The following is a 23,114-nucleotide window of genomic DNA, read 5'->3' as shown; positions in this document are numbered from 1 at the left end:
TCGTTTGGTTTTCATTTGGCCATTGACTAGGTTTAGTGGAGACTATAGAGTTTTATTTGTACGTACACAACACCTGAATCGTCTGTCAGAGATAAATTTCGCTAATCCTTTACGTTTCACGTACCCGTTTCGTTAGAATATTTCGTACGTAGTATCAGGTTTTTGTTAGATCAAGGTAAGTCAATTTTCAAATCAGTTCGAGGAAGCCTTGACTAAAGTTTACGTGAAGCAAATTGCAAAGCAGAAGGACACAATATTTAACCCAACACCGCATCAGCTTTCAGAGACTCAAATCAACCAATCAAGCAACAATGAAATGAGTATCGACGCCAAGTTATTACCAATGATACCTAATAGGTCATGAGACAGAAACTTACATATTCAAAAGCTTTTCGACTACTTTCCCTCTAAGAAAAGTGCAGTTGAAAGCAGAGAATTAGAAAAGTTGTGAGAAGTTGAAAATAGAGGAACCTTTTGTCTTTTTTGTTATCACACTCGGTACCCATTAACTACTTGAGCTAACTTTTTTGAGTTAACTTCCTTGGCCAGTACTAATGTAAATACGATTTTAGATAATCTAAATATGCTTCAGCAAATGGCCGATTAGTTAGTTCCAGTTCTTAAATTTGTGCGTATGTACCTGTTCATCATTAATATAGTGCAAATTAACCCGTTAGAATTCCGTTTGGTTTGTTAACGTACTGGAAGAAGCGTACGTACAGTGTATGCAGGTGTCTTGATTCGCAATAGAGCTTAGCGAGCTTCTACTCGTATCCCTGTTTTTGGCTAGGATATTGTCTACGGTCTCGACGAGCTAAAGGATTCTTACCAGTGTCTATAGTTGCATAAAACATGTAAATATAGCATGGTCTGTTTCGATTTTCTTGACATGTTACTTCTCGTAAAACAGCTTATCCACTTTCTCTTGAGCTATCCTATGACTCTTTTAATGCAGTCTTTTTTGTGATTCAGTCAGTTGCCTTTACCTGCGCTCTAATTACCAAAAGGAACCGTGATTCTACTATTTTACCTTTTACGTGGAGTGCGTACTCGTTTTCTTCCTACCTCGAAAACCCTGTTACTATAATGAACTCTTACAATGTTTTATATTAGCCTAAACTGTCGCGTCGGACAATTCCCTAATACTACGCACTACCGAATCCTGTCCTTCATGAAAACGTTATGAAATTTCAATATTTTCTAGAAATGTGCCTAGCAATTGCCGAGCTGGTTGCAAGGAATATGGTATATGGAGCAGTGTCTAAGTACTACCGGTCGATTGACCCTTTAAGGCCTTACAATCCCTTAGTGGATATCCATTTTAAACCTTATTCTTATAAAAACGAATGTTGATGTTATCTAACTGCTTGATAGCGGATCGTTTCTAATATAACTGTAGTTCAGGAAATAAGAATCGTAATACAACGAAATATAATGCTAATTGGGTAAGGCTGATTTTTTTTTATGATACAAACCTATTGTAATAATATTATACACTATTTATCAAGGAAAGTTTTTTTAATGTATTTCTTGCCTATAAATTATGAAATGTGCAGTTAAGTCGTTTAGTACTTAATGCTTACTCAATTAAAAATGTCGCTGCAATTCTCCTTGACCAACATATTCAGAATTCTTTAGTATCCAATATTCTGAACGCTAATGGACGGAAGAGATACAAGGTGGAGCACCCAAATTTGGTAAAATGCTTTTTGTTTGTTTGCAAGACTCCATTTATATTAAAAGGAATATTATAACGAGAGTTTATCTGCTAGAGTTAATATTCTTGACGGTCACGCTTATCCCACAGAACCATCATTCGTCTGTAGAGTGGCACCTAAGTTTGGTGAGCACAAGTGAGCAGACTGATATCGGCATGTCAGTCTGATGAATGAAATTTGTTTAATCAGTAACGATTTATGCAGGTAATTCAACGGCTTCAAAAATGGCGTGTTTCGAGGTTATGTATACTCGTTTCAAAACAAGCATTTATTCGCATGCAGCTAATGGAAGACTAATCGGATTGTATATTATTATATAACGTATGATCTTCCTTCAAACATTTCAGCTATGCAGGGTGACACAACAATCTATACAATATGTAGGTATTGATTATCTCTACTGATGCATTTGTTTTTCTGGAAATGTAAGGCAAGTATGGCAATATAACGTGTCCTGTACTGGACAGTATTCTCAGAATAAACATTTTAGCCGCGAATTTACTTCTATCCACAATAGACACATCCTCTAGGTTGTCAGTCACTTCTGCGGTTTCTTTGTACATCGAGGACAGAAATCACTCATCAGAGAAAAATCAAGAGCAGCATGCTGTTTTGTGTGTGGGAGATTTAAGTAGCAGAAACTCCAATCATACCTCCTTCATGTTTTTGTTTTTGTTTTCAGGGAGCACTTGTTTTTAATTTCTATTGTAAACGGCGTATACCTGAGATTTTCGTAAACAATCCGTGATATCATCCACATCTAATTCCTTCCCTAACACCCTCATTGAAACAAAGCGATTACTGGAAATGCGCTTTTGTATGACATCAGGTAACTTTCGAGTCCGCCCTGTAATGTTGGAATCTACTATTGTTTTTTCATTCCGTAGCAACATACTGATTTGCACGACACGGTGCATTTAATTCGGGATGACCCAAACTCGATAGGAATTTATCTAGTTCGCAGATAAATTACGAGAGCGACGTACTAAGAGAAGTGACATTAAAATGGTTAACACTGAGGCCAAAAAAGTCTCACTGCATAACTGTATAAACAAAACAAAACTACAGCGTCAGCTACTTTTCAAAACATCGCTTGCTTTTAACCTGCAAATATGCTGCTGTATAGATTTTACATCAAGCTCACTTCTGCATCTTTTCAACCCGTGTAAATATGTATTATTTTTTCGAAGATGTTTATAAACTAGTACGGGCTTATAAACTTATAAACTTTTTATATTCTAACGCGAATACTGGCTTTTGGTGGCAGAAAGCCAGTTCTTTCAGCCATAGTAGTAGCATGAACTGACTCTTAATTATTACCAGAGGTAGCGCATGAAAGCACGCTCATTAATCCAATAACATTTGTCTCAATTTTTATACAGTACTTTATATACGTCCTGCAAAACCGAGTACGTGCGTAAAAATAATGTTTTTTGATATTTAGATTTCCAGCATAATTGGTCAACTAATATACCCAGTGAGAGCAAATAAACGAGCAAATAATTTTGTTCAGTTTAAGAAGCCAAGTATCTGAAGAAATGGACTTGGAAATGGTGTTTTTATGGAAATATTTCATGCATGATCGGTGTCCTTATCCATGGCTAATATAGGGGCTGCAAACGTACGCTTAGAGCTCTATGAGGCATGAGCCCGCAGATGGAAAAGACATACCCTTTTGCATAACTGTAGATTTTTTGTAGCAGTAGATCTGACCAGTTTTTGAGCAGTAGACCCATATACAATAAATGCATTGCCTAGACTATACGGCAACCTCTGCATCTCACTTCGTACCATGTACCATTCTTTACTCAAAACCACTGGCACAATATATTTCATTTTGCGCCACATCAAATGCAAGCCGATCTCTGTTGCAATGGCGTGATTTAACGCGCGACGAGGTTAGCAATCAGAGTACATTAGAGATTACTTTTGCCAGTAACGACAGCGCTACAAAGCATAATATTTGTGAACTTTGTCACGCGCAGGATAATGAACGATATTCCTAGGTTATAATAGCTTTTGCACAGGTGACGCACTGTTACTAGGCATAGACTGAATCGGAATTTGGAAACGTATATATAAATTTGGCACAGATTAAGTTTTTTTAATTTAAGGACCGTTTATTTGGTTGTTGTAACTAGGGCTTTTAGCAGGCGAATTGTAGTGAACTACAGAAAGTCAGAAAATTTGCCTAGATTATGAATACAAGTTTCATCCAGCGAAGACAGCTCGCTACACAAACTTTGTATTTAACGAAAGCTGTTGATCTAGATACTATATATATAGCAGTCAGTGCAATCTCCAAGTTGAACCGTGTGACTGCAGTATCCTGCCTTTACGAGCGTAACTGAGGCTAGCATCGCCTTTTTGACTCCGCCCTCGATGTGTTCTGCAAAAGACTTTCCACACCGTTTTAAGGTTACACTTAGGTTCACAAAGAAATTGGTCATTTATAGGCTCTTCTTGCCCAAACGTAACGAACATATCTTAAAGATGTCTATTTTTGAAAATGCGCAGTGTAGAGTGGCCATTGCACCATTACTCCGTACCTAAAAACATTTTTAAATTTCGAGTTATAAACTATAAAATGATTTTACAAAGTGCCAAATTAAGAATATGGTAAAAGGAAGCGAAGTTTAAATTAATTTCCAATGTGCCTTAGTTGACTGTCATTTGTAATTACACGGCTTATAGTTATTAAAGCAGAAGAAATAATAGTTGGAAGTAGAGCTTATATTTGTTTGTTTTTTAATTAATTTGATCTCGGGTACTAAAGAGAATGAGCATTGTAGCATGAGTGAAAACATAGTATATATTGAAAGACATAATATGATAGCCTGACCTCTAATTGGGTCGTAATATGCTATTGTGATGTTCGTACAAAGCTAGTGTTGAAACAATTTAAAATGTTACTATAGAATACAAGATATCTGACAAGCATTAGAGTTTTAAAGCGAAGCGGTGGATTCTACTGCGCAGATACGTCGCATAAGGCTCACACACGGATTTGATTTATCGCCTTGAGCAAAGTTGGTTAGTTATTCATTTCTTGGGAACTCTGATATTCTGTCGACAATTAAGACCTCATCTCTTTTCACAATCTGAATCGTAGAAGTATCCCTGATACGTCAATCCTCCATGTTTCGAGTCTTTTGTCCGATATCGCCGTTAAGCATTGCGTCGGATGGCTGGCCCCTGCCAGCACAAAACGAACAAAACATGACAAACACACATGATAAAGATCGGCAAGACGTTAGTGGACATATGTTTACTTTGCGTGTCGGGCACGAAAGACGGAGTAGAGCATACTCTTCTTCACTGCCAGGCATTAAGCGGATAGAGATAAGCAGGTACACAGAGAAGTTGCAACAAAGGGCAGTGCTAAGGAAATGGTGGATATGATGACAAGAGACAGGACGACCTGAGCCAAAGTTATGGCCTTCTTTCATGATATTATGAAAAAAAGGAAAAACTTGAAAGGATGACACATAAGAGAATAGTAGAAGGACAGGCCCGAAATAATTACGGGCCTAACACACTACAATTGGTATTAACGAAAGAACAGGGAGTACGGTCCCCCTCGAGACCCAGCGTATCTGGTCAAGAGGAAAGCCAGAATGGAGGATGGACTGGAACGGTTTAAAGGGAAGGATGACGAAATGACCGTTCCTGCAAGTCATGGTTCCGAAGTAATATCAATCATATCCCGAACCATGACCCAAGCTGATAAAGAGGTTCAGGGTTTAGTGGGTGAGAGTCCCACAGTACCGGACAAAGCACAATTCAGTGATGTTTGGTCTGCATAATGCATTTGCCCTTAACCTCCAAAAAAAAAAGCTCAAAACGAAGTGCGTCTATGCGCAGGTTCGAACCTAGACCATCACGTGTCTCTAAGATTAGCAAGAAAATATAAGTCGATTAGGCCTACACGAACCGAAGATATCCACTAACTGGGACACACACTATCGATATAAAGCTAACCCAAGCAGAGTATCTCGTGTCCATTGTATCCCGTTTTTAATACATCAGGTATTTCGAATTAAGGTACGAGAGCGTTAGGAATGAAGCAATGAGCTTTATATATGATAAAAATGAAAACTTGTTAGAATCTGAAATATTAAGAAAATAACTTGCGAATTTCACTCTTTGATAATAAAAAAAACTTTCCGTTCCTTCATTCTCTGCCCATCCACAGCCGTCTCCTACACTATATCTTGCACAACTGAGATCTTTATATTGCGGGTGGTATTGATACGGTTGGCCTCCATATTTTTGATTTACTAGTTAACCAATTCTATTTTGCTGTTTGGTAGGTTTGGTAGTTAGCGATTGTGTAAATTACTAGGAATTTTACTTTGATATATCTATCTGATTCACCTCTTCAAAATCTAAGTGCATCTATTGAACCGATTTTCTATCTTATATAGGTCATTCTATACTAATATTAGTTTCCAACAGAAGTAACGAGTTGGGCTTTGAAACGTAAAGTACTCAGAAATTTATTAAATCGCCTAATATGTGCCTTCGTGCAACGTTTATGTGTTGAATAACCTTTGAATCTTGCGTATTATTTACGCATAGTATTTTGGAATTGGCACCCCTTCACTGACATTTCCCTTTCGTTCGATGTTGTTTTTTTGTCAACCTCAGAAAAAGAACAGGTCAGTTTACCCTACATATATCCTCTTACTATATTGTGTTCAATCACCGTAGCTTGTTTATTTTGCGCATTCACCTACATCATAACCTGGCAACATCCATTGCATTTTAAGTATCGTTAGCTATACTTGCAACTAGTGATTTATTCTACCAATTTCGATAAAACGATCGTTAGGTTAGTTTAGCAGTTGTGATTTAAAGGACCAGGTAGAACTGATTACGGGGGCATTAAATTTGAGTTTCACGGCACTGTATAAATGGAAATGAAACCAAACAACTACATAAGTTTATTATCATTATTTGTTTTTCCTGAATACGTAAAGAGTCCGTTTTCTCTATTACGCACATTATTCAACGAGTGCCTCCCCTCCGTCATTGGCCCGGCCAATGACTTATACTACACGGCAAGTTGGATTAATGAAAGAAATAAACACAGGCAGTTATAGTAGACATGTTTACTGTGTCGGACAAGCATTGCTTAGATGAACATCAGTTTGCTTTACCCTAACGATTAATATCGAATGCGTTTATCCGCTTTGAATACTTTTTCTCAGTAAAACGTTCCTTGCGTGCCTGTTCCGACGTTCCACAAACTAACAAAAAAATTCGTAAGGCCTAAATAGTTTGAATTGTAGGATTTTAAACAACTAGCACTAGTTTAACGATTACGAACCTATTTCGTAAAAGAAAAACTCCAAAACAAATGATGGATGAATACGAGTCAATGAGTTTTGTTAGTTATCGCGACATATAGACATGGTAACCCCTTTTAAGTTTCGAACTCAAATCTGCGAGAACACTGTAAAATTTCGCAGTTCTACTTATGACAAATCTTGGTAATCAACAATTATGATTTGTCATACTGTTAGTGGCTGAGAGTAATCTACAAATCTTCTACCTTAGTTTGTGTTTCTTAATTTACGTTCAGTAAACGATCTCGTACCCATGACAGCTTCCAAAGGCTAGGCTATTTTTACTTAGTTTAAATTACTGCTAAAAAAACTAAACTGGTCCATTCTTTTTGTTTAAGCGTCCTGTGATTAAAAGGACTTGCTAACGGTTGCCATTTAATGGAAAATGTGTTAAAATGAAATATAGCATCGCACAACACCCCTAGTCCAAGATTACTTGAAGAAAGTTTCCTACACATTCATTCGATATTACCATGCTCGTCTTATCGAATGTATTTGATTGAACAAATAAAATTGGTTATTTTTCACTTTAAGGACTTTAAAAACATATCGGATATGCAAATGCATCTCGAGAGCACTAAAAATCGAACTGGTGAAAAGGATAAGTGGGATTTAAGGGATCGGCTCCGTACCAAACACCACCGTTTGCTCTAAGAGCAAAATTGCCACTCCTGACTAAAACGGCTCGTACATTGAAAAACCAGTTTGACGGAAAGCACAGAGAGAAATCGGTGCTTAACCTCACGATTTTGATCTTAGTCGATGGCGCGCCTTGTGGTGACAACGACGACCGGCTTATCGTGGTCTGGCTCAAACAAGCGAAAACAATGAAGTCAGCATGAATACCAATCAGTTGGCAATCCATTGTACAGCTTGCTTTGTGAGAAATACATATGTTCCGGTCAGGATTGGGCTATCAAAGCGCGAATCCTCAATTCGTACCAATTTTTTTTTCATACTTGACAGCACCGTTGCGGGTTGGGGAAAAAGGAGAGATTTGGACTGTAGACCTTTTTCACAAAGTAAGAGAAAAGCTGGTAGGTAAAAAAAGGATTATTCAAGTTGTACAAAGCATGGTTGAATAAAGAGGAAATGGGGGTCGACAACAAAAAAGTACGAAAATATCCCGGTAAATCTTTTTGTAGGCCTTGCAAACCGGTCCTGAGAATTCATAACCTCGCAACGATAGATGTTCCAAACACCCCAAGGGACATAAAAGAATCAGCAAAGGAGGCCAAGACAGTGGCGGACTCCATACGGAAGAAGGTGAGCACAGAAAAAGAGAAAAGAAATTGCGGATAGCTAGGGAAAACAAGTGGCAGTGTTCTGCAATATACGCAGCAAAGCGGTCGATGATATAGACCAAAATCTATAAGACGAAGACAGAAGACAATTTTTAACGGAGACGTTTCATCTCTAATCAAGGAGAAATGGCCAAACAATGTATACACGAGAATGGAATTGTCATGCAGAAAAATCTTTAGTTTTCACTGGCCCCGAATTTTTCGAAGCGTATTTTCATAGAATACGAAACTCGCCAAGTGTTCGCGCATAACATGCGATTCATGAAATACGATTCATACATAGGAGAATACGGCGTTCTTCGAGGAAGAATGGTTAGTTCCAACAAAACCAGGCTGCCCATATAGAATTGTCGCTATGCTAAACTGAATACTGATGTATAGTAATTTTCGCGCATGTAACTGGAGTCGGAAGTAACGTAATAACTACTACCCGTTTAGCACCAAGAACATAAAGATGTAACATTAAGCTTACAAAACACCGGCTAAATGCTCAAACAGCCATAATAAATACCCATAGGTGAGGTTTAGTGTCTATATATATATGTAATGTCGTTGTCTTAAATATGCCGATTTCCATCCAATCCTCTTGTGTTTATTTAGTTTTATAAAATATTGCCAAAATGTCCTAAAGGTTCTCTCTTCCCCCATCCGTTGTAATTCCATTGTGCAGTAAGTGAAATCTGCAAATGAAAGGACTCTTGAAGTTTGTTAAGCTTGAAGATGTACTACTTTGTATATAAAGGGACTTAATGTGTAGGGAAGTAATGTTCAAAGGCAACTAGGCGTCAAATTCGAAGCATTTGAAGACAGAATTTCGAATCTGGAAGATGTGCCCCCCTCTTATCGACCATCTGAGGTTCAACTATCAAATGACTCGCGAATTGATCGAGAAAATATGTTGCGAACATCCGACTATTGTCAGTAAATTCATGTTTCTTTTTTTAAGCATTAGAAGTTTGGGTGCATTGTAGACTGGATGAAGCGCTCTCATTGGAACTCAACATTTCACCCTGCCGACAGTTTTGCACACAGAATTAGCACCGGTAACAAGAAACCGTGTTTTCTCATTGACATGAAGCATAGACTAAAGTCGGTAGCTCCAAAAGATACGTCTAAGGCCAAAGCTAAGCCAGATCTCGATCCTAATAAGATACCGATTTATGTTTGGCGAAATCGAAAGGGTCCTACACAATGGGAAATCCTTGGAGAACACGGCCATTAGCAGGAGTTTACACGTGCATCAATCAACAAGGACTATCTGAAAGAAAAGGCTTTGTGCACCACTTCATCAATTTCGACGACAATGCCTAGCCACACATGAAAAAATGTTGAGAAAAACCATGATCTTCCAGGAACTTAAGTGAAAAGCTTTCTACATCCACTATATGCTCCAAACCTCATACCAAGGAGTCACTATATTGTTGGTAACTAGAGAAAGAAATTCGTAATAAATAATAATAGTTTGAAAATAAAAAAATATCGTTAAAGATTGTTGTTGTTGTTGGTTAGACGAGTCCTACATAATCACATATGGATATTTTTGGCGAAAGGAGATAAACTGGTTGAAAATAGAAGAAGGCCGTAGAAAGCAGCATTGGATGCATGATGCTAGACTTTGAATCAAATACACTTTTGTTTAATGGAAAAACGACATTACTTACGATGCAATCAAATAGATTTTCATAACAAAGCTTTTGTATATAGACAACATTGGGATAACCAAGAGAAGTGCATAACCAATTTTAAAAAATTCTGATATTAGTGAAACTTTAGTAATTTTAGTAGAAAAATTAATGTACGTAACTTTGCAGAACTGCACTCCAATTCAAGTACGAGGACGTTACTTCTGTCTGTTTATTCTATTTATTTCGGAATAAAGCATTATCCGTAAGATAAAAACACTACCTTCAAAATATAACTTCACTTCTGCCTCCCAATCATTTGCGAAAAAGTTATTGATGAGATAGTAAAAGCTCTTAGGTTTACGTTTAGTAGGTCGTGAAAAGACCAATCTATACCCGAATCTTTTATATTCGATTTAAATTTGGCTCGGATGCATTCTAGACGTAAAGTAGGCCTAACATATCAAACTGAATGTAAATAAAAGGGTTACAATGATGTTTACTTCAGTTTTTTTAAACTTTCTATAGAGTAAATCATAACATTTACCAAGCTTTTCAATTTAAATATGAATCTGAGAATTCGCAAATAAATAGACTAGCTACTTAAAAAACCAAAATGCTATTGGGTTTGATTAATTTAATTGAAACTAATTGAATTTAATTGAGAATCCTTGAAGAATCTTGCTTAGAACTTCTATAATTTTTTATCTTTTAGATTTTGAATAATTTTTGCTGAAACACATATAAAAATGTTCTAGAAACTCTAGAAAATGTTTCTATCATTTTTTCATACTACATATGAAAATGTTTCTTACACTTTTTAGATTCTCGAAAGAAGATATTCACTGTACTTTTTTTTTAAAACGGGTAAAAATAGTGTGCTATTAACCATAAAGTCACTTGTTTAGAAAAATGCATCTATCTCTGCTTTAATAATGAGCCTTATATTTACCTGAAACCGATAATTTATACTATTTTTGAACGTTATTAGAAACTTGAAAATTTGCCGGTGTGAGTTTTAGCCACGAGTTTTAGTGACGAATATTGACTTGACTTACTCTTGTATTAGCATGATCTTTAGAAATTAGAGTTTAAAACCAGAAAAAAGCTAGAGTTTAACACAAACACGTTTAAAAATCTCGTTATACTAAGCTTTGCGTATGGCCTTAAGGTGTGACGGCCATAGCTGAAAGAAGCACATTAAAGTATTGTAAGGCGTAAAACATAAATTTATATGTTGGGTGTCTGAAAAATTCAATATTCAAATAGAGCATATTGCGATATCAAGTATGTATATATCGATGAATTTTACGATCGAGTTGACCCTTAGAGGTATAGGACTTCACTACGTTCAAACCAATTTACGTGAAAATTCCTTCATGTCAATAATGATCTGAGAAGTAGAGTAGCAACTGCTTATTAAATTCGATTCTAAAGAACACTATTTATATATAGACAAACTGCCACTCTGCCACTTAAATATTTTTCTTCAAAAGCTAACCAAATCAAGCAGAACAAAATCGGCACGGACTTATATTTCACATACCGATAAGTAGTTGCGTATTGAGGTCTTCTTTTTCTTGACTGTCCTTTTGAATGCACGTATGTAAATATTCCTACATTAGCAACATCCTACAGAAACAGTTGTACCGTATTCATAGGATTTATGTTAGAAGCAAAATGTATCTAAATCACTTTTTTTTAACTTATCACTAAATTTCGGTTTGTATTTCCCATTTCTTCCAGTTGTTCATCTCTTAGTAAAAAATCATCTTTGCGTTGAGCAAGCCTCAGTTCCTCCATAATTTATATGAAAAAAAATCTACTAATAGTGAATCAAAAACGGCAGTAATAAAGCGTGTTTTTCTCAGTTTGGAAGCGATATGGTCAGAGGATTAAACTATTACCACTGCGATTAGTTTTTAATTAGTAACCTGCTTTTCGCACAGGTATTCAAGTCCTTGTGGAGTGTTATTTTTGGCATCATTCGGTAATACTGCTTGAAACACGTTAAACCTTTACCGACTCTTATTTTATCGCAAAAACTTTTAGGTTGCTAAGTTTTTTTTCAATGTTCTTGCGCATAACCGCTGCGATGTTTGAATTTCCCGCTTGCGCCTTTGGCGGGTATGGCCATCTTTAAATTCAGTCAGTTTGAAATCGATGGCTGAGCGCGCTGCAGTAGCGGAACACTAACGGGAATCGTTGCTCATCTCTTCAGTTCGGAATCAGAGTTTCGGCGACAGCCAACCAAGTTTAGTTTATTAAGCACCTGCAATTAAAAATGGGTCCAAACGATCGCCTAGCTCAATTTAAAAATCACGGGAAAGATCTTGAAAGTGGCCGGTTGCGTCGCAAGGAAGACGTTATCGAATTACGTAAAGCTCGTAAAGATGAGCAGCTCTCAAAACGACGCAACATTCATTTGGATGCAGAGGAAGGTGACTTCGACGAGAGTGACAACAACAATCCAATTACGCCTTCAAAAACAGGGGATCACCAGTCCATTCAGGACATCGAACAGCTCGTGAAGGGTATGTAGATTGTCGAGTCCATCTATAAGGGCCCTGCTTACCCAGCCTGGATATGCTAATATCACTGAAATCAAATAATATTCTCTGTGCATGTTATCTAGTAGCGCCATGTCGAGAAATATGGTCCGATGATTAAAAGACTTTGCAGACATCTAGGACACGGTAGTTGCGCTGATGGACATTGATTGTGTGCATGAGTAGGCCAAATTTTTCCAAACAAAGAAATTAAGATTTTCTTATAAGTTCACATGAGGCCAACTCGGTTCCTTATTATGCTCACGACTCAGAATGGGCACGCGAATCCTTAAGCATATGTGCAATCTCATAAGTAGTACTGGTAATCGTGCGGTATCAATGTTGCGTTACTTGAGTTCCTACGTGGAAAATTGCCATTATGGTAAACTTGATATGCTTCTCCGTTGAGAGAAATGATGGGAACTTTCGATGCGCGTTTTCTGAGTCTGTTGTGGTGTTCAACGAATTATATACGGTGAAAATAATTATTAAGTGTGTAATACCCGACGCATAAGTGTTTACTGTTTGAATAATCATATTAAAAGTCGAACTTTTGCAATTTCGCACGAGAATACAATTCATTCGCTTTGATCCCATATTATCCTATTTGGTTCCAACAATGCCTTCATTAGTTATCGAATCAGCGCACTCAATTCAGGATTCTTTACTTTACAGTTATTTTTCTTAGTTAGACGTAATGGCAATTTACTTTTTCCAGTAATGTACCCTGGCGTACAAATGGTGCATGTAGGTAATAAAACAGCTAATTATTATTGTCCCACCAGGATAGTTTTTAGAATAATGGAAACGTCTTCTTATAGTAATCCCTTTTTTACATTGATTTGGTTATCAATACACAAACAAAAAGGAAGAGCATTAGAGCCGTTTGCGAAATCATCGACATCAACAAGCCTGAAAATAGTATCGTTTTAAAAAAACTTCTTCGAGTCTGAAACGTGAATTTACATGCCCTTCTTTTTCCTAAATGTAACTGATTTTATAACAGTCGCAGTTACTAATTACCGCTATATCTACCCTCTTTTACCGCTTACAGTTTAAGGTACTTTTCTTGGTTTATTCATTGTTTCAGGTATCTATTCTAATGATGTGGAAACTGTTCTGAAGTTTACACACTTATCTCGACGCGTCTTATCTAAGGAACGAAATCCGCCGATTGACAAGTTCATCGAACTCAATGCTGTACCTAGGTGGGTCACATCATTATCACAAAATGACGTAACCTTCTTAGATTGGACCAAAAAGCGCTCGTACATCATGCATCTGTTTCGCTTGAATAAACTCTCGTTCACTTTTGAATTGTTCCGATTAAAATATGCAATTATTCTGTTTTGTCAAATTCAGTGCTATATTTCACGTACTGACTCACTGAGAAATACGTTTCTTATAATTATGTTTATTATTACAGAACACTTAGTATGTAGAAGAACAAATTCGATTTCTGTAGTCAAATTGTGACTTTTATTTTGGCCTTACCTAAAAACTAAACCTTGATTCATATGTAGGTTGTGGTAGGTTCTGTGTAAATCTGCAGATGATTTTTTGATTTCCTTAATAAAGGCTCCTGTTTTGGTGAAATGACTTCGTACTTCTTGGCAATGTATTTGCAAGCAATAATTACCAAATGAAGCTAAATAGTTATTTTTTTAAATATCTTTCTGGCGACTCTGAAGCGTAAATTTCCAAAAATAATAGGATCCGATTAATATTAGAAACGCATTTTCATGCCATAAGAAATATGAAATCGCCTCAACTTATTGATTACTAAAATACAACAGAAACTTCAACAAGCTTAGTTTACGGTACTTATTTGAAGGCAATCAAACTTCCTAAAATTATTACTTATAAAATGATCTTATGGAAGTTAAATAGAACGTATAGACTGATTGGAACGGTAATGTTAACAAGGTTTTTATTCTGTTGCTGTTTTTAAAAGCACATTTAAAAACGCTTCTATAAGTACATTACAGGTCACAAGTGACATATGTACAAAAGCATGTGCAGTTTATCAGGAATGCCGTAAAAATTCCTACAAGTCCAAAAATATTTTGATGTTAAAAAAACTCGGAAATTTAGTTTTAAAACGGTCGATTGGTAACATGTATACTGAGTGAGGTATTGATTTATAAAACACTGTATTCGTGCTAAGTATGCTGAGCACACTTGGGGTGTGTATGGTTAGATAGATTGACTTAGTAATTCAATAGATTTAATCGAAAAAAGTCGAAGCGCTCAAAAATTCACTTGGATCAACCTTAACCCCTGAAATTTAATTTTGATGAGTTTTCTGTAACAGAAATAAATCGTCGGGACGCCATCGTCTATCGTACACTGCCTCGCTTATTAGTATGTTGTTAAATACCGTTACATTTTTGGTCACAAAGTTTGAATTCATTCACGTGTAAAATTGATGTATTTGGTACAGGCTAGTGGAAATTCTCAAGGCACAAGACCGCCCTGATCTTCAATTTGAGGCTGCGTGGGCTCTCACCAATATTGCTTCAGGTCAGTGTTTTGTTAACTTTAACTGGCATATTTTTTTGGCTTAATGTTAGTTCTATCCATCTGGCTGAGCAAAATGGTTTTTCGCCAAGATACAATGTTATTTAGGTATAAAGTAGTGACTAAAAAATAATATTTTCCCAAAAAAATGAAAAGAAAAAAGCTTGAAATTACGATCTCAGGCTTACTGCCGCGTTGGTGGGGTCACAAAGAGAATCTAATGCAAAAATTAAAGCTATTTCCAGCGAAATTTAAACTCAATCTAAATTTATTGATGGGCGAGATATCCACTTAGAGATAAACAAAACCAGTGCTACGTTTAAGTTTTAAATTCGAATAACTGTGCTTTGTCTATACCAAAGTTCATTGTTTTTCTCTATCATTATGATTACAATGAGCCAAATTCAGGTTCTGTTACCATAATTCTTAACAACTTTATATTAACATTAGTATCTAAAGCTATACCAAGGCAGTATACTTGTATTTACTGATTATAAATCTGCTAACAGCAGTATTTTAAGCAGTGACCTAACGCATGAGTTGTTTTGAATATGGCCATTTACGATTTCGATAGGTTTATACATTTTATGGTAAAAACGCGTTACCTACCATAGCAAACAAATTTCAATAAAATTTGCTTCGCTGAAGTTGCCTAGCGTTTTATTAGCATGCGCTAGTGACGCGATATCCGCATGCTAACATTTGTCGGTGGAAACGTTGCGTACATAAAATGTATTTTCGGCGTGTCTAACTTCATTGCTGGACTGAATGTACATATCTGTACAAGTTTTATTTTATGTTAACTTGCTTATTTCTAAAGAACGACCTCGTAAAGGCTGCTGAAGTTACTATTCAGATTTGTTAAATATTGACGTGGTGAAGCTTCATAGAGTACTGAAGCCAGCAAATGTCACTTTGTTTGCTCTATTTGAAACGCTGGCTAACTAGCTATCACACAGGGTCTATAACGTTTTAAGCAAACGAAATATACGAACCATGAACCAAAATAGGTAAAGAAATATCATTTTTTTAAACCACTAATTTTCTCAAACCCAACTAGTTTTACGTACGTGCATTTATTTCACGATCCATTTAAAAATATCGGTATGGGATCTAAATAAATCCATGTCTTATTTGATTTCAGGCACGGCGGAGCAGACTAAGTGCGTCGTCGGAGCAGGCGCTTGTCCATTGTTCATACAGCTCCTTGGATCGAAGCACAATAATGTGGCTGAGCAGGCTGTGTGGGCGTTGGCAAATATCGCAGGCGACGGCCCTGAGTACCGTGACATGCTTATCCGAAACGGAATAATACCTGCTGTGATTAAGCTTATAAAGCAAGATACGTCATGCAACTTCTTGGCGAATGTGTCCTGGTGCCTTAGCAATCTCTGCCGCAACAAGAATCCTCCTCCTCCACTCGAAGCTGTTGTGGAATGTCTTCCTGCGATAAAGCAACTCTTGATGCATGAATCTAACGCTGTGATTTCGGATGCATGTTGGTCTCTCTCATACATTTCCGACGGAACCGATGACCGCATTCAAGAGGTGCGTAATAAATTAATCGATACGATGTTACATTTTTTTTTCGGAAAATTAATGTCTATTGAATATATCAAAACTAAAGGCAAGTATAACGCTAGGTGAACGGAACATTGTTCGATATAATTATCGGGCACCGAAACATCGGTTATTGTTGAGACACCGAAATTTTACACACGGTGCTTCAAAAAATATTAAATGCTGTGAGATTCACTGCTTTGATAGAAAAGGTAAGCATACGAACTTGGAGAAAAAAACTTTACCTTTCGTGTAAGGTGCGTTTCAGGTTTGTTAATCACAAGTCGATAAAATTAGTGAGTAAAATAAAAAAATATTATTAATGGTTTAATCTATAGCTCTAAAACCCAAAGGAAGCAAAGTAGTAGTAGAAGAAACCTTCAAACCTCATCGTAAAGCTGAGGCTCCTTTTTCATTACTGGAGTTTTTTAGGGCATAAATGACTCCGGTTCGTCAGGGATAACGAGAACTTCCCGTTTAAAAAAATTTCGGTATGAAAGAGAACGCGCTTTCCGCTTCTATGCGCCTGTTTCATACGCAACATACTCAAGGTACAACAGGTGTTAGAGACCCGTTATTTGACTGCTCCGTTCACTTTAATTATTATTTAGGTTTTTAGAAAAACGCGTGAATGGTCTCGCCTGCCGAATTTTAGTCGATTTTGATAGACAGAAAACAGCGTTGTGTGTAGAATAAGTAATATAATAAATAAAGCTTAGCCTAATATTTCTCTAACCGAATTAGCATTTGGGTACTACCTATCGTCCTTATAACTAACTAGCTTCAGATAGTTTCTAAACGAGAAAACGAAGGTCTCTTCCATGTACATATCATCATTTCGTGGAACAGATGGTGTTTCCCATACAATTACAGGCTTTTGCATCTTTGCATGCGAACATCTTAATTTTTTATATATATAATCGTTCTAAAGTATTTTTAAATCACACATATCTAAACTAAATTACTTATCTAAACTACTTCTATTCAGTTCCCCTGGGCAACTAAACACGGCTTCTTGCGCAAGCCATGAGTAATACTTCAGTAAAAATCGCATATCAGAAGTCTATTTCCTTGGTGTAGGATAGCGTTTCTGCAAAGGAAAATTCGATGTTGCTTTTCATGCGGAACAGCTTCCTCTCTTTTTAATGTAGGGTAACTTTCTCAGATTGATTCCTACGGCTTCACAAAGTCGTAATACAAGACGTCTTTACTATTCCACCAGAAAGCCTTCGCCGGTTGGGATGTACCGGAATAACCTGACCTGTGCTCTGTAGCGCTACCTCGTTCGTCGGGTGCAGCTTGCTTCTAGCCACAGGTGGTAATCCGATGCAAGTAATCTACGATGAAACCGATGTAGCGGTGATGCAAAGCGACTCCCCTAACGGACTTCCTGCGTCTCGGTCAGCGCATGAGAAATTAGTCTTCCAAATCTGCAAGCCATCCGCATTGAATGTAAACGATCTATTACGTTAGAATCGGATACATCCAGAAAATTCTACTGTGCATAGCGTCATAGCTGTGTCTTCAAAAGCGTCACGAATTTTAACTTCGCATTCAGCGTGGTATCTCCGAGTTTGAGCTAAGAAGCCAAAATCAAACGAATTTGCTTATAACAGACTTTGGTCGGAGTAAGAAATAAATCACTAATTACTTAGTCAGTTCTTTTTGAGGTGTTTGTAACGGCTAGAAGGAGCGAAGATTGATTATAATTTAATAAACGCTTTTAAGTGAAACGCTCGATGTATATAAACCCAAATCTAATTGTTGCTACAAGGCTCGTCTATTTCAGAACAATAACGAAATAGAATTAGCAAATAATGTCGGTTGTTTCGACAGTATCGATATTTCTTGGCGTGAGTGCTGATAAAAAATCCTAATCGGGAAGTTTTTTTCTAGCATGCAGAAAGATTACTAAGCTAAATACTGTTTGATCAAGCCCTGAGTAACTCTCTATTATTTTGAGAATGGTAACTAAGTTGTTTTAATATGAATGTCAAGAACTTTCCTTATTAGTTGTCTATCTAGGAATGCTTTTCCGCATTTCTGGGGGATTCCATAAAACTGGGCATTAAGTGGCTTTTAGTTTTTATGCGTATGCCACCATTGGAATTTCAAATACATTATAAATAAAAACCTAGCCAAAGATCTCGTTTCTTTTTATAGAAACGATATTTATGCTAGGATATATTGTAACTGCCCAACTGGAAGTATTGAAAAAAATTGAATTTAGTGCCAACTCTAATCGGGGTTTGTAAATTACGTCCACAACGAGGCATTTACGATATGAATCCGCTACCCCAGAAATGTTCACTGCTTACAAATAAATTGCAGGACAAAATTAAGATTTTTCTCGATCTATGCCGATCAATGATACTAACAGATAAATGAAGTGAAAAATTTATAATGACTGAATAGAAAAACGTATAAAAGACTAATAAGAACTACGAGCAGACTGGTTTGTAAATAGTGTTATAATACTACAACTACTGTTTAGTTCATGCATATGGCTAAAAAACAGGTATTGAAAAATACCGAAGGCTTGCTATCTATTTCAAAATAGATGACGTTTAATCTACTATTTACTTGGTAAAATAAATTTACTCGCTATATAGTGATCACACACTACCATTGACTTGGCATGCTTTTGATTGTGATGGCTGATCTACTTTAGGTGGTGGACCAATGTGTGCTCGATCGTCTTGTAAGCATAATTAGTTCTTCAAATGATCGTAATCTTGTTGTACCAGCGTTACGCACGCTGGGTAATATTGTTACCGGAACTGATGTACAGACGCAGGCGGTGATCGACCACGGTGCCTTACCAGCCTTCAGGTAAAAAAACCTGATCTAATAATGCTTCCTTTATGCATTTATAAATCGACATAAATCAATAGCTGGTAATCTTGTACAATAATCATCATTTTATTGAGTCCTCAAAAACTAAAAAGTCAATATTAATTTGGTACTTTATAAAATGGTAATTTCCATTTGATAGCCCTTTAATAATATAATTTTTTTTAAGTTGTACAATAGACACGCCCGGTAAACAATTGAGTATAGAAATTTTATTTTTTTTCAATTATAAATAGGACTAAGTTATAAAGATGCTAACTTGAACTACTTAAAATCGGTTTGTCTATTGGTATCATGGTGACCGCATCAAACAAATAAACGTTTTTTCCATGTGCAAATATTCCGTACACAATAATGTGGAAAAGGGGAATAAAAATATACTGTAAGGAAACTTAAATTCCTTTTTCATCTTTTCAAAATATTTGCCTTTTTCTATTCCTGTTATAACAGGTTTATGATATCCCGAAAACTTGTGTGCTGGCATCTGTGTGACTAATTAAATTTTGATTTCTCGTGATTCAATGGTAGCGTTAATCACTGTGAAATTGGAATCTATTAATAGAGTTAAAACATCTTCTTGCTAAGTAGTTTCGTGGCGTGTTTAAAACTACACTCTTAAACCCGTGTTACATAAGCCACATAGTGCGACATGTGTACTTATTATAAAATGAAATTTCTGAGAAGATAATGATTCTCATAACAATTAAAACGACAATAAAAGAAACTAGATATGTCACCCAACCATGGTTAAAAATATTTTTAAAATCTAAATGAATACTGGAGATGCGGTTGAAACAATATTTGACAACTACTAGAACCTAAACCTGTCATTTTTTCTTTTGGCCAATTATTTGCAATTTTTTGTCGTATAATGCTACTGCCCGAAAGAATATAGTTGTGAAGTAAAAGCTCTCTTTCTTTGTGAGATGGACAAATAACAGAGTAGCATAGAGTTCAGATGTACCTTGATGCTAAATATGATTTGCGGTTTTCTGTCACTTCTTAAGACAGAGAAGCTTTTTTTCAGGTTTGAAAGTTTCGAGACTATGGTTTAGTATTACTCTGTCATAGCTGTATATGAGGATGCAGGCTGCGTAATAGATTGTAGTGGGAATATTCAGTATTTCGATTTAGCCCAACAAATTGTCCTAAACCTTGCACCGCAATTTTGCGTAGGCATTAAACTGGATGTATTTAGCATATCTTTAATTGAACTTTAGGCTAGATTAGCACAGAATCAGATAATCTTGACTGTGCGCAAACGGTGGAGTTTTGTGCTTTGGCTTAAATGTTACTCATTTCTGCTGTTTTACTTCTTAGGCATCTTTTAGCAAACGAGACATTGAATCTCCGTAAGGAAGTGGCATGGGCACTGTCAAACATCACAGCTGGCAATCAAAGTCAAATCCAAGCTGTGATTACCGCTGGGATTGTTCCTTGTCTCATCGAGCTCATTCAACATGGAGATGTTAAAACCCAGAAGGAAGCTACTTGGGCGATTTCGAATTTCACTTGCGGAGGAAGCGTAGATCAGATAGCATTACTGGTTCAAGAAGGTGCGTGATACTTGCAAGTCCATTTATTCTCGCTCCGGGATGTTTCTATGTTTTCATATTAAGCGTCGCTTCTACCTTAAATCAGAGTGTATACATTTAGCTGGTTCTATTATGACAAGTGATTTCGACAGATCTTATTTCAGGTTAAGCAAACGGAACACATAAATATAAACGCAAAAGGTATACGCTTACAAGTTTCAAAGCTCTTCTAAATTTCGGCGACTCATCATACTGAGCGGTTTGTTGTTAATCATTGCTTAGTACGAGATAAACACCTCAATACCAAATTTATAATATATAAAAGCTTGTATTGAGGACACAAGAATGTTAACAAATTCCACCTAAGACGCATAGGAAAACATTCTCTCCATTTTCTTACTTATGGCCGCGCTTTCATTCTCATAGGAAATATTTAAAGGCTATACCAGTTAAATCGGAACAATTCTAATTATATGTATCGCCTTATTCGGTGAATCGGCGGGGAAAAGTTTGGATCAATGAAAAAGAATTACTGCTGCTACTAAAATCCCTGTGTCAGAACGATACCTTCCACTAGCCGTTGCGCGAACTTTACGGTGCCTGAAACGCTTTGAAACGTGAAACAACTAATCGTCTTCAATCGCCGACTAACGAATGTACTTTAACTTAGCCATTTAAGAATTTATAGTAAACACTTATAGTGAGAGGCGTTGAAAGTGGTGAGAAACAGGCCATTTGTCTCTCGGTGGTAGGAACATATAGCAACTAAGGCAGTCATTTAGCTAAGGCCGGGCTTTTTCAGTATTTTGACCTCATCCCTCAAGCCTTTTGGCCAGCCAAAAAGTTCTGGTGACATTTTAATATGGCACCATTCGCTAGCAGTATTTCATAAATATACGCTCTTAAAATTTGTGCGATGTAGTACCATTGCGTAGCTGCTACACATGTTAGCTGTCTCAATCGAAAATTAATGCTAGGATTAAAACTGTTACACTGACAATAGTAGAGGTATTTTCAGGCATCATTGTATAGCTTATTGTAAAACCACACAAAGTATAAACTTAAGCTGCATTAGTTAGAAATGGTATTTATATTCGACCTTATGATAACTTCAGGTGTACTCCAACCGCTTATTGACATGCTAACTCAAAATGACGCTAAGATCACTATGGTGGTTCTCGATGCTGTAAGGAATATCCTACAAGCCGGCGACAAAATGAACCAGCGTGATACCCTATGCGAGGTGCTTGAGGAAATAGGACTTGTTGATCAACTGGAGCGATTGCAGGCCCACGAAAACGAAGAGGTAAGAAAGACCGTTACTGAAGTTCCTTCTCTCTGCGTTGTAGTAAACCTTTCTCGATCGTTGAAACGCTAATTAATGTTTTGAGTTGCTTTTGATTAAAGTCACCTTGTTTACATATTTACGTTCTTTTTACATACTGAACTTTTAAGATGAAAAAATAAGTTACAATAATTAATGTTGCTATTTTTAGATTTACGGGATGGCCGTTAAACTCGTTGAGGAATATTGGGGCGAAGTCAGCGAAAGTGAGACAGGCCCTGCGGTAGCCGAGGACAGTCAAAATTACGTGTTCAACCCGAACAATCCTGGGTCCAGCAACAATCCATTCCAATTTTAAAGTTCTGGTTTTCTATGAATTTTATAGATAAATAAGTGGCAAGTGACTACTGTTTACATGATCTCCGATAATCCTCCCCATAAACTTTTCTTACTAGATGTGCAAAGCACAAAACCACATCTATCAAACCATTGTTTCCTCATGGGTTAGGTTTTTGAAAAACCTCTTGTTCTTAACCAAAAATACTATGGTTAGCACCCGCAGCAGATTCTGGCTAATTCTTTCATATGAAAATTGCCTCGAGCAAAAATAGCTTTGGCTATGTCAAAGAGTCATCTGTTTATTCTAGCACATTTAGGAATGCGTAAAAATTTTAGAAAATGAAATGACTGGTGAGATAAAGAGTAATGAAGCTCTGTAACATTGTTGACTACTTGAATTCCTTAACTCAAAATCAGTTAGGGGATATTTAAGGGATAAATAAAAAAACATACATTTGGCGCTTTGCTGAATTACATA

General features: G+C 36.6%; 1 protein-coding gene across 1 annotated transcript; it reads left to right on the top strand.

Annotated features, from left to right (window-relative positions):
* Window positions 1-12,104: 12,104 nt before the first annotated feature.
* Window positions 12,105-23,114, top strand: LOC111246303 (importin subunit alpha-8-like). Its single transcript, XM_022795661.2, has 8 exons — window positions 12,105-12,529; window positions 13,635-13,752; window positions 14,988-15,067; window positions 16,209-16,612; window positions 19,296-19,456; window positions 20,798-21,033; window positions 22,128-22,318; window positions 22,509-23,114. Exons 1-8 carry the CDS (start codon window positions 12,280-12,282, stop codon window positions 22,653-22,655), a joined length of 1,587 nt encoding a protein of 528 aa, XP_022651396.1. The 5' UTR covers window positions 12,105-12,279; the 3' UTR covers window positions 22,656-23,114.

This window comes from Varroa destructor, unplaced genomic scaffold, assembly GCF_002443255.2.
Source record: "Varroa destructor unplaced genomic scaffold, Vdes_3.0 BEIS01000003.1, whole genome shotgun sequence".
In the NCBI taxonomy this organism is placed as follows: Eukaryota; Metazoa; Arthropoda; class Arachnida; order Mesostigmata; family Varroidae; genus Varroa; species Varroa destructor.
This window is presented reverse-complemented; position numbering and strand designations above follow the sequence as displayed.